This window comes from Drosophila gunungcola (genome assembly GCF_025200985.1).
Source record: "Drosophila gunungcola strain Sukarami chromosome X unlocalized genomic scaffold, Dgunungcola_SK_2 000021F, whole genome shotgun sequence".
In the NCBI taxonomy this organism is placed as follows: Eukaryota; Metazoa; Arthropoda; class Insecta; order Diptera; family Drosophilidae; genus Drosophila; species Drosophila gunungcola.
This window is the reverse complement of record NW_026453184.1, coordinates 235,310-247,920: the sequence shown is the minus strand read 5'-3', so window position 1 is coordinate 247,920 and position 12,611 is coordinate 235,310. Positions and strand designations below refer to the sequence as shown.

General features: G+C 36.2%; 1 protein-coding gene across 10 annotated transcripts in view; it reads right to left on the bottom strand.

Moving 5' to 3' along the window:
• The window catches only part of LOC128260361 (fasciclin-2), a 70,708-nt gene extending 59,983 nt beyond the window's left edge, over window positions 1–10,725 (bottom strand). For all 10 annotated transcript variants that reach the window (XM_052993307.1, XM_052993308.1, XM_052993311.1 and 7 more), the window contains exons 1-2: window positions 10,559–10,725; window positions 7,274–7,596 (exon numbers count right to left, since the gene is read on the bottom strand). In XM_052993307.1, the coding sequence (XP_052849267.1) occupies window positions 7,274–7,355 (82 nt within the window). In that variant the 5' untranslated portion in view covers window positions 7,356–7,596; window positions 10,559–10,725. The remainder of the gene's footprint in view (window positions 1–7,273; window positions 7,597–10,558) is intronic.
• Between the last annotated feature and the right edge of the window lie 1,886 nt (window positions 10,726–12,611).

Sequence of the window (12,611 nt, the reverse complement as noted above, 5' to 3'; positions counted from 1 at the left end):
AAAAGGGGTTTCAAAAGTGCAGTTCCAGTCAAAGAATTAAGTTCCCGAACTAGTTATTTTCAAGTCGCGGAACTAGTTTATCAACAAATCCTTTGACAACTTGTCCCCACGGTATATATGTTCTCTGTATTGCTAATTTCGCTTTCAAAACAGTTTTTCCTTAGAAAAAGTTAGTTCTACTCAGTTTTGTTCAATTTTTGGTTTTGTAATTTCTTTATAAATTGGTTTTGAACAATTTATGGTTTTATTTATGGTTATTAGTGCTTAAAATGAGATCTTGCGATTATTAAGCAATGCAAATTGATGAGAAAGTAAACAAATTTAATTCTATACAACAATTTTTTTTTCTCAGTACTCGAGTTGGACTAGGGAATCCAGTTAAAACCGGAGAAGTGCAATACGAGGATGAGCAAAAATATATGTAATGTGGCAAAAAACAATTTGGATGCCCAGTTGAGTCTGAGTACCTTTTCCAATCCCAATCCCCAACCCAATCCCATTTCTGTTTCATTGCAACAACCCGCTTTAGAGGAACTGGCAAAACCGACAGTGGAACGTGAAGAGGGGAGTGGGTGCAGAAGGGGTAAACGTTGATAATGACGCGGGAAGCCACTGAGCACATCATATGAATGTCAGTGAGGAGCATGAGCATGGGCGAGAAAAATTGAGGTACACATGAAAAAATTTCAAAGATACAATTCGGAATATGTCTAATAAATATATGTAAAAAAAAACAAGATGTAAAATTGGGTATAAAATACATTAATTATATGTTTTAAACACTTTTTTTGGGTTAAGTTTCCTAAATTTTGCCGAGAAACTTGCAGTTTTATATAATCCAAGCAATTAAAAAATACTAGGGACAATAAAATATTTAAGTGTGCATCCAAAAAAAAAAAACTTTTGATAAATACTTTTTCAAGGTCTTTTCGATTTTGTTCAGTGTATTCAAAGGGCAGAGAGCAGGCATTGCTGCTTGCAGAGGTTTATTTGGTTAAATGCTGAAAATTGCCAAAAGCAGCGGCGCGCAAAAGGGGCGAAGAAAAAAAGGGGGGCAATGAGAGGGGTGACCAAGGGAATTGCCTTATGCTTGCACTTTTTGCCGCTTTACGTTATTTTGTGCACATCTTGATGAGCTGCCGCTGATAGTTGAGGCTTAATGGTGGGAAAAAACAAAAAACAAAGTGGCAAGCGGCAAGAGGCAAGATAAGTGCTGCGGATGGGATGGCTTTTCGAGGATGGAACGGCATTGGGAGGACGACGAGAGGCTGCCTGCCAAGGGCAGCAAGGTGCAAAAGGGGCTTTCGTGGGAGTGGAAGTCACTCAATTTGCAGTGTGGGAAATTTAATGAGTGGCAGCGAGAGCAGGGGGGGCATTACGAGGATCAAGAGTATGCAAAGTGGAGCACGACTCCGTAGCAAAAGTCAAATGAAGACAATTGGACCCGACCAGAATCAGAAAATCAAGTACATATTTTTACTCAAAAATTTAAACAATAGCCGTAGTAAAATTATACACACAGATATCGAGTTTCCAGGAAATTACATATGTTTACTTAAATAAGAACATTAAATCGAGAACATTGTTTTACTCGACAATATAAAAACTGTATTAAATTAATTAATAACACAGATATCATGTTCCCAGGAAGTTACAAAAATAACACATTCCCCTATTAATTTATTTTGTAAAATAAATTTTTAATTTTTAATTAACTTGTTATATCTTACATTTAGCAATACTTGAATATTATTACTACTACCTTGAAAATTTTCCCTTAATTAATATGACTTTCTTATCATGGTATAATATAAGAGTAATATATAAAGTAATTTTGTAATATTTTAAACATGCAATTCTAGATTCTCTTGGGCAACAAATTGCAATCCACCCATTTTAGCCATCTCTCCCTTAAACGGACAGATGTACCTCGAACGGACATTGATCAGAAGTACACTTGAAAATGCGAAATAGAAACGTATTGATTAAACGACCGGGCGACAAAACAAAGGACAAAAGCGAGACAATAAGGGGTGCAACTTACGGGGGAGAAAGAAACAGAGGAAATAAAAGAAAGGACCCAAACGGACGGACAAATGGACATTTCGACGGACAGGAGGCGACGGTAGAAGTTGAAACCTGGCCATGCACTTTGCATTACCAATTAGAAGAACCCGACGAGCAGACGAGCACAGAAGGTAACAAAAATTGACAATTGACGCCGCAATCAGGCAGGCAAACATACATGCACACACACAACCACACTCGGGTGTGGGGATGTATCTCATTGTTATGCAATTGCAATGGGGCAAGTCAATTAAAAACATTCCGAACAACAACCCTCAGGTTCGTCTGGGCTACCAGTGACCGTTTGGATTACGCCCGAAGGCGGATATCAATGACCTAACCTCACTTCCCTTATTTCTCTATATATATATGTGACCAATGTGTATCTCCCTTTCTTCCCGATGACCACCCCCTCCCCAGTTGTAGTCTCCCATTCGAGCAAGACATAATCCAATTAGCAATTAGTTGTGTATGCCGGGGCGTCATCGGGTTACCTGAGCACCTCCCAGATGGTTCGGTTCCGATAGGATGGAAAAACAGGTAGAAAGATGGCTAGAAAGGCAGAGGCCTCAGGAACGGGTCCCAAATCGAATAGCTGCCAATCGGTTATAACTCAATTTCGTCTGGTTTTTAGTCCCGGCACGTCTTGGGACGTTGTTTCCTGTCTCTGAAAGTCGGGACCTCAAGATCTCGATCTCTTAGCAACTTTTAACAATTCAGGAGCGTCAGGTGGCTTCTGCAAATCATTTTCTGGGAAATTATTTATATTTGAAAATGGACATTTAAAATAATATAGAAACTTCGCATCATGGCTTAAGACATATGATGTTTAAGAGGTAAAAGTTGAAAAACTAAAACGGCTTATTAATTTCTTTAATTCTTTAAAATTTAAATTAATATTTAATTGCTTGAGAGAGTGTTTTATTTAAATCGAACAGAAAAATGCAGTAGTTCGATCGATGTTTATATTTCAAGACTCGTAGTCATAAAAATTAATTTTCGTGTACTCTGCAAGTGTGGTTTAGTACTAAGTTGGGCCCCAGATTGGGCGCAATGCGGGTGGTAGACCTGGGACACATGCGGCCCAATCATTTTTTGTTCGTCTGAATTTTAATTTAAAATTCATTCATCATACTTGAAGATGGAAAAATCCAAGTGGGGAAAAGCGAGGGTCGGCGGTGGCTTAACAACACAATCCTTCATTTGTATTTTCTGTGCATTCTTTGTTTGCTGCTGGGCTGTGTCGTTTTTTGTTTTAAATACATATAGGAATGTATCTTGTCTTGCTCCGACTCATTGTTTGAGCTTCATTGGGATTATGCGGGCTTAACCCCTCACTTTTTTTGGTCCAACTCTCTCTTACCCACACTCACTGCATTCCATAATAAGTAAAAGCAACTTAATACATTGCCATATTTTTCACACTAATTCAATTCTTTAATATTTTCCCTGTTAACTTTGTGGTTTCTTTTTTTTCTCAGCTTATTTTTTACATATTTTTTCCACTCATAATTATGCTTTCCATTGTAATAATTAAATTTTTTGTACTTATGAGTAGGTTTTGTTAAATTGGTATAAATACACTTTTAATTCAACTTTTTAAAGAGCAGGTTTTTAAAAGACATCACTTCCCTTGTTTCACAAAAGTTCTCTGCATTTTATCAGAGGGTTTTCCAGGTCATTTGCAGTTAATATAAATGGTTTTGGGCTGGGGTTTTTTTTTTGCAACAATGCCTGCTAATTATGGTGAAGTTTTTTTAGGGTTTCTGGCTGCATTGAAAAATCAAGCACCCATAAAGATCTGTACACAGATTGGCACCTATATTATAAGCAGAGATAGAGAGAGAGCGATATATAGCATAGCACAGCTCATTATCATTTCAGCAATCCACTTGAATCCTTTTGTTATGCTGTCCCATCCAAATTGTTTTGTTTATTAATTAAAGCGAAATGCAAGGCTTTCCGGGCTTTACTGGATTAAAATTAAAACAAGGAAAAATCGTGAAGAAAATCTGAGAGCGAGGGGAGGTTGTATATAGAAGGTGAGTGAGTGAGTGGCAAACAAGAAGCGGCAACAATTCTTTTCTACGTTCGGTCAGACTTAGCAACATAATTGGAATTTCCTTTTTCCTGTCTTCCCATTACCCCACTCTTTCGCTCACAATCGCCCCTCTCTTTCGCTACCACTCCAGCCCTCTCTTTCCTCGCCATGCTCTATCTTTGTCTTGTCAAGTGGCACAAAAGACAAGAAAAGAAAGAACTCAAGAGTTGCCCGCTTGACCATAAGCTGTCCCATTCAGGCAACAACTTGAGCAGCAGCAACCTGATGTTCCCCATCCCTATCTCTTTCTAAAGCCATCCACTCGACTCTTTCTCCTCGATATAAAAGGTATGTAGATAGTATGGGGGATCGGGGGATTCTGGGCGTGAGAGACACTGACTAAGAGAAGTCAAAAAGATATGAGTCAGAGAATTCTGAGAATGTCCTCAGTTCGAGGAAGAGGTATTAAGTCGAGTTCATGGGCTTGGTTTATAAACTCAAGACTCTTTCTGAAAACGCAGCTTCCTCTTTTCATGTTCTTCAGTGATTTAAAACAGAAAATGAACAGTGTATGCAAAAAGGGTGTATGCTTTAAGGTTTATTTCCTTAAAAACTCACTTTTGTTATTTGTCTGCCAGTGTATACAATTTGACTTTTCTTTGTTTTTGTATGATTGGCTAAGAATCTTCAAAATTTAAATTTCAGAAATCAAACAAGTTTTTTTAATAAGTTTTTTTTTTAGCTGGACCACCAAATACAAATCAGTCAGAAAAAAAAACCTAAATTTTTTCTCCTCGTTTACTAAATATTTCTTTTGTTTGCAAAATCGATCGAACTGTTAGCATTCCATAGGAAATACGAATCGTGCATATCACATATAAAAGCTACTAACTTCTCTAGCAGATAACTGGTTTAATGTGCAGAATTTCTTAATACTTTGCTAGCAAATAAAAAAAAAACAGTTAAATTTTAGTTTATATTAATTTATTGTGCAATATATTATTCAGCTTTAGTTGGTTCTATTTCGAAAGACTAGTGAAAAGATGAAGTGCAGTTCCTAAGATGCTGCTGGCCCCTTTGGATTTGCCATTCATCTTGGGACCCTCATCGACCATTAATTGTATGACGAACTGTCTAACTGACAGTTTTCCCAGGCGCAATGGACGAAGTGAAAGCGGCACCCAATTAAGCCAGTTTCGGGCTTAGCTAATTAGGACTGACCACCCTTTTTTTTTTTACTTTAGCACAACCCCCCCACCCCAACCTTTGCTCAAACCATTTTCTCCAGCTTTTCCTCAAAGTGTTTTTCTCACAAAAAATATATGGAACAAGCTGCCGTTTTAGAGCGCGCGGCAAACAAAAAGCGAGCGGCAAACAACATAAAAAGTTTTAAGTTTACTGCTCGAAAATTAGAGCACAACTGACCACAAAAGAGTTCCCACTTTTTTCACTACTTTCTACAAAAGAAAGGCTCCTGAGGAAAAATATAAATATGTTCTTTCAACTATCCCAAAACATTATCAATTACCGGCTGAGTCATCCTGAAATGACTTTACCAATTTTTATCTTTTCTCTTAGTGATTTTTCTCAGGAAAAAAAGGAGAGATTTTGGAGGGGAGAAGAATAGCGTTAATTAAATTAGACTTTCTGTGGTATTAGAACATTTTTAAAAGGCCACGCCAGCTTTTGTGGTCCAAACCGGATGCGGTAATTGCTGGGAAGTCGACTTTGAAATCTTCTCGGGACTTTACAGTTTGCCCGAGCAGTTTGCGGCCCTATAAACTGTCTGAGTTATGAGTCTGCGAAGTCGATTTGTTGCAAGTCTGGTTTTTTGGGTTATAAACTAATGTTGGTGTTCGGCTCTTGGTTCTTTCCTTTTGGCCTATTATTTATCCATTAATTAATAATTATATGATAAGTTTTTGCACGTTTAGATATCGTTTCACCTTGTACCGTTTTGTTAGGCTCATTAATTCTATAAAAACTCGTTTGGTTTTTAGGCTTAATTAGCTGATTATTTACCATCTTCATTAATTTGATATAATCTTTTTGAAATTCTTTTATAATTTTTATAAAAAACCCATCTCGGTTTGAAAATAGAGTCTTGGATTGATAAGATTCTTAGGATCCAAAAAATTAAATGCTAAATCTAAAGTATTCTCATATTTTAAAATCTAAGTTTGAAAACATCTTATAAAACCTCATAGCAACCGAGTCTTATTTAACAGGCGACTCTTGTGCAATATTTTTTTAGTTGTCTAGGCGAATGTTTGCCCAAAACTTTACGGCCCCAAAGTCAGGTGCCGGAATTATAGGTATATCTGCGTGTGTAGTTCTCCCATGTTCACTGAAAAATTTACGATATTTGACCAGCTACGATTTGGAATCCAGAGCGCGTATAGTCAGTCTGTTCTAAGTTAACACAAATATTGACTCTTGAATTTCGGGGTGATTGCGATAAGGAACATGATGATTTTAGTTTTTCCTGGGATGTTGTTTTTAACTTTTTTGGGTCTCTATTTGCGTAGCGCGCTCGTTTCAGGGTCGCATATGGCATCAGGTAACCGGCAAGTGCTCAGGTAATTTGTCTGCCTAGATCTCGTGGGATAACAAATAACAAAAATGTATATGACCCAGTTCACTGATAAGCGGGATTTAAGCTATTATAGTCCTTACTTGCAAGATCTCATTGGAGTGCTTATGACAGTCGTAATTGTCTTTGGTTACAATGGTTTATGGGTATATTAGCAAATGATGTGTCAAATTTTAGAATGATAACTAAGAACTAGGTGGAAATATATGCGAACTATACAAGTTTTATGATGTCGTTGAGCAGCATACAATTTTAAACATTCTTTAAGAAAATTTTAGCGAGGTGTAAAAATCTTGAGTAGTTCATAAAACATTCTTGCTTATAAACTTTTAAAACACTAAATTTCTTGTCATTTTATTGAAGTTCCCAGTTTTTTCAAAAAGTTACAAAAAGTCTCTATATCATAAACAATGATGGCTTAAGACAGATATCTATAGCTTTCTATAACTTCATATGCCCCATCGAAAGCCCATAAATTTCCAACTTTCAGCACAATTTGTGCATTTAGTTCCCATTTCTAATTATAATACCATATCTTGGGGATTTGGGGAGCGTTTTTATCCATTACTCACCTATTAAAGAGCAGCAGCAGAGGAGCAGGGCTATAAAGACGCCGAATGAAGGCAGCGGCAGCGATTTTCGCAGTTCACCCATTTTATCGCTTTTTTTTTGTCTTTTTTTTGTAGCAGTAGTAGTTTTCCCCGCTCGCAAATTGATTGCTCTCGTCTCTAACTTCTTTGGTTTGTTTACGGTTGCACACAAAAAAAAATTATTAAAAAATTGTAGATTGTTTCGACGCCAGTGATTGCACAATTTATTAAATTTTTGGTTAACACTTTGAGTCTTCAGGTGTTTTTTTTTTTTTTTTTTGTAGCTGTTTGGGTGTGTGAACTATCTGCAATAAAATATTAAAGAACAATGGAAAAGTTGTGGAATTAGTGAGGTTTTTGGATAGTTGATATATGTTTTTGATAGATTGTGAATAAAACCTAATCCTACATTAAAATTAAATAAAATAATTTTTAATTAAGTGGTTCTCACAAAATATTAGATTTTCTCCTAACTTCAAGAAGTTTAAAATAAATCTAACTTGGAGTTTCCATAAAATTAAGATATTTAAAATAAACCCACTGAGAGAACCTAAGTTAATAAAAAAGTTTTTAAATGTTTAGTGTTTCAGTATTAATAACTCTTAAAATAATGTCAAGTCTTTTGCTGACTCCGTGCACTTGGTTTTAGCTTGAGAAGTTCATCTGCATTTGATATTTGTCATAACTTTAGCATTTCTAAATCAAATGGCAAATGTTGGCATTTATGGGTGAGAAGCTAAGGAAGACGCGTCGCACACGAATGGTTTTTGGTGTTATATGTGTGTTGTGTGTGGCTTGTCTCTTTTGCATTCTAAAGTTGGCGGCACCCAAGACAAAAAAGAAAAAATACAAAAAAAAACCAAAAAAGGAAAAAAAAAAAACCTGCTGCGCCGCCGACTTCGCACATGTTGGCCAGTTTTTGTAACGGAAATTGCGGGTCTCTCAGCAGTCGAAACACGTAGTGCAGGAAAGACTGAGGGGTATTTCAGACAGAGGGGTTTTAAAATAAGGTAAGCGAAGAACAGAGGGACTGAATGCTTAAATACAATTCTTAATAATATTTTCAATAAAATGTGTTCTCCGTCGATCGTTATCTTGGGGGTGAAAGAGATTACTATATAGACAGAGAGACTATATCGTATCTCTTATCTCTACGAAAGAGAGGGAAAGAGCATATTCGATTTGCGATTTCTTGGGGGGTTATGCCAACCTATTTGCTTTCGTCACTCCGATTAATCGTGACTCAATCTACCTCTCTCTCTCTTCCTCGTGGCCCCTCCAAATAGCTTCGCCTCTTTTTAACACACTGAAGTTGCACCTATGCCAAAAGTCCTTGAGTTGCAACAAGTTCTCCGGTACAGTCATCGCTCATTAAAATTGTTGGATGGTTTTATATTTTAAATTAAAAATATATACCAATAATTACTGATTTACGAAATTTTGTACGAACTATAAACATAAAAAAATATATATAATTTTATCAACCCATTTACAAAGCCCTATTTATTTATATTTTAATGAAAAGTGATACATTTTCCATTTTCTATTTAATTTAGCCCTGATCATTTTCGAAAAGTGACTTCTTATTAAAATGATAATCCATAACAGAGATTATAGATATTAATTCAACCACTTGCTTTAAATTTAATTTTGAAATTGAAATATGTATTTTAAATTTGGCATTCAAGCGAGTTAAAACTGTAGCTGCTTTTCCGCGAACTTGTTTTTCTCGCTAATACCGCCCACTTTCCAAGAAGGGGTGTCCTCAGCGCCCCCCTTATTTGGCTTATTGTTATTACAGTTACTGGGTAATCGATATTTAGGGCAGGCCTTGACTTTTTTCTAGAAAACACCGTATGTGTGTCTCTGCAGCACGCAAAATATTTTTGGGAATTTATTTAGCGCACACCAGCTCTTTTTGTCCCACTCTTGGCAAATTGAGACATCCTTACAAAATACTCGGCAAGCAGACTTAAAATATTCATAAAGTTTCAAAAACGCTAATTATAATGGGAAACTTGCAAAAGAGGGAGAACGCTAAAAGCCAAAACGATGGCGGGAGAATTTTTGGCAATCTGTTCAAGTTGCTTAAAAGTTTAGAAGTTTTCCACTTGCTATTCGAGAATTATTAATGTTGATGTCAAATGTTTTGATTTTGACTTTTGACCAAGCCACCCATTTTAAGCTAATTAAAAAATGAGGAAGTTATTTAAAGTCTAGACTGATTTATTAAATTTTGCGGGAATTGTAAAATCCTTGTTTTCTAAATGTACTTAATGTAAGATTTAATTTCAGAAATGTAATTTTTCCATAGCACGAGCAACTTTTTCAAGTCGGAGGAAACAAAAATGCCGTTATATATTTGCATTTGACATTTAAACCAAATCCAATAAACCAATTAATTAAAACATAACTGACAACTTGTATCTTTTTAAAAATTAAGTTATAAAATTGCAAAAAGCAAGGCTTGAAAACTTTTAAAATAAGCACCGAGAAAGAGCAAGGACTGAATTTTGCAACTTTGACTTTATATTCTTGGCTTGTTAACAGTTTAAACAAATATTAAATCACGTTTAAACTTTTGCCAGAAGCCGCAGCAAACGAAATTAACTTTTGCTTTGGGACATAAAGGCGATTTTGGCAGGCAAAGAGAAAAAGGAAACCGCCAGAAATTGGTTGTGAAACTTAAGCATCTTTTGCTGTAGCAATTTTTGTTGTTAACATATCGGATTAATTGTGGGCATCGTTTTGCAGGCTTTTCTAATTTATGTTTATATACATATATTATTTTTATTTTGCCCAGCTGCAAGTGTAAGTCAATTTCCAGCGCTCACTGTTGGTAACAACAACTTTGTTGGCAGCGAAGCGGGCCCAAAAACCTGTTTTCCGTTTTATTTTTCTTGTTTTTCAGTTGATTTTATTTCTTTTTTTATATGCACTTTTCTGACTCGATTTTAGAGGGAGTTTTCAAAGGGTTTTCAGTTTTCATAGTATTTTCATGGAGTTTTTCATGGAAATTAATAAAAACTTATGCACGTGACTCATTGGAATTTTAAACAAAAAGCAACAGAGAGAGAGAGAGAGAGAGAAGGTCCCATATTTTTATATTTTTTTGTCACACGCTAAAAAAAAGTTTAGAAAAAAAAAGTAGAAGAATGCCGCCAGTTTATTTTTGGTTCTTGGGGAATTTCGGCTGTCTCGGTTTGTTTTCTCCGTGGTCAAGTAATGGTGTAATAGGTATTTATTATTATTTTTATTTGTTATTACCAATTTCCCATTGTTTAACTGGCACACTAACACACACGCACACGACGCGCCACGACCGTTAACACAGACAGTGAAGAGAGCGCGAGAGAGCGTTCTGTGGGAATTGTGGCTGGATTTTGGAATTCGGAGCGGAGCACTCGACGCGTTGGCCGTCGAAACGTAACTGAAAGCACCGTCCACAAACCCAAGTCGAAATGCCGCCACTGACGCCGGCAGAGGCAGCGGCAGAGCCAGCGACAGCGGCACTGGCAGAGGCAGAGGCGCTAGCGCAGGCGTCGCACAGTGGTATATACAAAAACACATCATATCCCAGCCATTATTTTATTAGGAAGTCTAGTAAATGACAACTGATTTATCCAAAACTTAGTATGTAGATAATTTAGATAATTTCGAATTAACACCACGTTGGTTAGATTAGATTTATTAGATTTATTAATAGTAATAGCGACAACATTTAAATAAATAAGAAAATTCTAACAACTTAATAATAAAAAAATGGTTGACCATACAAATAGTAAATAAATAAATGAACTGTGGCTAAAAAAATAATTAAGATAACCTCATTAAAAAAATTTTTAAATCAGATCGTAAACCGCCATTAATGGTAGGTTTATTATTCACTTATATCCAATAATATGTGGAAGTTTATATTATTATTTTTGTAAGCACTCTGTTAAATAAATTAGGTTACACTATCAATCGTCAGCTTTAAATCGCTAATTTTTTAAACCTTTCTGTGAAAAAAAAACGCATATTTAACAGCATTTAATACACACTATGCGTATCTGCTTGTTGCAGCTCTTATGTTGCCAGCAGACTCAAAATGTTGCAAGATGAGAGAGGGAGATGGGAAGAATGATAGAAAAAACAGAAATATTAAAGTCATTGTTTTTGGAAAAACTTAAATGACGTGGCTTTATATACATTATTATTGTTATTCGAAAATATATATTTTCAGTGGAGAGGAAAAGAGATGGAGAGTGGCTACCGTTAGTCGGCGGAGAACTTAACCCTTTTTTCTCGTGTGTCAGCAAGGTCAAATGGCTATGGGCGGAGAAACTGGGCGGCGGCACTTAAGCCGCATTTCGTCACTTTTACGAGTGACTGGTGTCGAGTTTTGACACGTTTTTTGTTGCTCAATCTTTATGGGGTTTGTCAAAAACTTTTAGAATGGAGCATTAAAAATGGTAACTACTTTATTGGGGGCACAAAAGCTATGAAAATAATGGAATTAAAAAATATATTTCATATATGTTACGGACATTTTTTTAATCAAGATGAAAGTGTGTAAATGTTTAGATACGGTACTTTTGAATGGTATAGAACTTTAAGACGTGTATAAATATAGTGATCATTACAAATTTGTATTTTAATTAAAATTTATTAAGATTCTTTGATTCCACTGTCCCACAATCGCAACATCCTTCGAAGTTCGCAACATGTTGCTAGGGCCTCTTGCAACATTTCGCTAGGGAATGAGAACCAAGTTTAATGTCTTATTTTTCGGGATTTCATTTTACGATCTTGCTGCCAAAGAAAACGACAAATGTTTGGGAAATCGGGGGGAAAAGGCTTTTCCGGCTGGCAACATTTCGGCGACGAACACTTGTTGCCTGTGCAACATCGAGTTTCGAACAAACAACTTATTTTCTGTTTAATTGCAGCGTTGTCAATTAACCTCCCAACCAAAAGCGTGGAAAAATCGCATAAAGGGGGGAGTGACTTTCCCGGTTTGTTGGAAACAACAACAGCAAAAATACCAGTTACGTTTGAATGCGTTCTGTGCAATCTACTAAATGAAATTGCGTATCTGACAGATGCATAGATGCCAATGCGATGCGCTCTGCAGTTATCATTGTTGTTTTGTTTTCGTGTGTCGTGTGTGTGACGGAGCAATTTATCACCCTATACAGAGGGATATACATATATCTACCATATATAGCGACACAGAACCCCCTCACCCGAATCACCAATAAGTGATTTATTGGATTGTTATTTTGTCGTTGATGTCGCACTTTCGCTGCGCTTTATTTATTACCCAGTGTCTTCCACT